Raw genomic sequence first — 1,414 nt, 5'->3', positions numbered from 1 at the left:
CTCCCGCCCTCCCCTGCCACATTGCCTCCCTGGCCTCTGCCATCAGTGGGGTCACAGAGGAGTCCCTCCCCTCACCCAGAGCTGTGAAATGATCCCACCACGTTGGGGTTACCCAGGGCGCTGAGCTCCTGCCAGCTCACCCGACACCTCCACGCTTGTCACCACACGGTCGCTGACAGCATCACAGACGTAGCACCCCGAGTCGCTGGGCTGTACCCCACAGATGGTGAGCTGCCGCAGCACCCCGCGGGCCTCAACGTGCACCCGTTCACCTGGCTGCACCTCCTGGCCATCCCGGAGCCAGCACACGGTGGCATCCGACCGGGAGAGCTCACAAGCCAGCACCAGGTCCTCTCCTGCTACCAGGCAGCGATGCTCCACAGCACTTGTGCTGCCCACGATGGTCACTGGTGGCTCTGGGACTGGAGAGATGGGCTGTCACCATGGGAGCAGCAGCTTGTGCCAGGTGCTGCAACGGCTGGATCCTCTCTGGACCTCCTCCGGCTGCAGCTGGGCAGCACAGGGGTTTCCACAGAGCCCCAGCGTGGGCACAGCCTGCTCCCTGTGTCCCCCTCACCAGCCTCCCCACACTCACTACCTTCCAGCCCAGTTCTACACCAGCCTGGCAGTTGCCAGGGCCCCTCCTTGGTCTGTCCCCCCCAAGACCTCCTGCTCACCTTCTACAGTGACAAAGAAGACAATGCTATCATCACCAGTGTCACAGAGATACTCCCCTGCGTCCCTGCCTGTGGCGCCCAGGATGACAAGGGAGCGGCGTGCCCCGTCCTCCTCCAGTTGCACATGTCCCGTGTCCTGCAGCTTCTCCCCATCCTTGTACCACTTCACCTCCCCATGGGCATGTGAGAGGTGCACCTCCAGCACTAGGTCCTCCATGGCCTGGCAATGCCGGCGGGTTGGCAGGAGGTCCCTCTCCAGGATCCTGACCAGTGGGTCTGCAACAACCAACATCAACAGAGCTGGTGTCTCTGGGGTCTGTGCACCCCTCACCAGGCTCTACCCCAGCCTCTTGCTCACCCAGCACTTGGACAGTGAAGGTCACTGTGTCATCAGTGGCATCGCAGACGTATTTTCCAGAGTGCTCAGCTCGGGCCGCTGGGATGAGCAGGCGGCGGTGGGCACCTTCCTCCTCCAGGACCAGGCTGCCCCCAGCCTCCAGCCTGACGCCCTCCTTGGCCCAGTGCACAGGTGCATCTGCACGGGACAGCTCACAGCCCAGCACCACTGTCTCCCCCAGGGACGCCGTCACAACAGGGAGAGGTCTGCGGGGCTGCAGGATCCTCACTGGTGGCTCTGCAGAGACAACCTGGCTGTGAGCAAAGCAGCGTGGGGACAACACAGCCCTGGGGATGCCTCTACTGCCAGCCGCAGCAGAGAAAGGACCTGGGCTGGGTGG

The 1,414-nt window shown here is 63.6% G+C and overlaps 1 protein-coding gene across 1 annotated transcript in view; it reads right to left on the bottom strand.

Moving 5' to 3' along the window:
• The window catches only part of LOC104499791 (obscurin-like protein 1), a 12,932-nt gene that overhangs the window by 5,494 nt on the left and 6,024 nt on the right, over nt 1–1,414 (bottom strand). Inside the window, 3 exon segments of the mRNA XM_010143346.1 lie at nt 141–422; nt 678–953; nt 1,036–1,311. Coding sequence (XP_010141648.1) covers nt 141–422; nt 678–953; nt 1,036–1,311 — 834 coding nt within the window.

The sequence above is a fragment of the Buceros rhinoceros genome, unplaced genomic scaffold (assembly GCF_000710305.1).
Source record: "Buceros rhinoceros silvestris isolate BGI_N320 unplaced genomic scaffold, ASM71030v1 scaffold20639, whole genome shotgun sequence".
NCBI classification, from domain to species: Eukaryota; Metazoa; Chordata; class Aves; order Bucerotiformes; family Bucerotidae; genus Buceros; species Buceros rhinoceros.
Note: the sequence above shows the minus strand (reverse complement) of the source record. Positions and strands in the feature narration are given on the sequence as shown.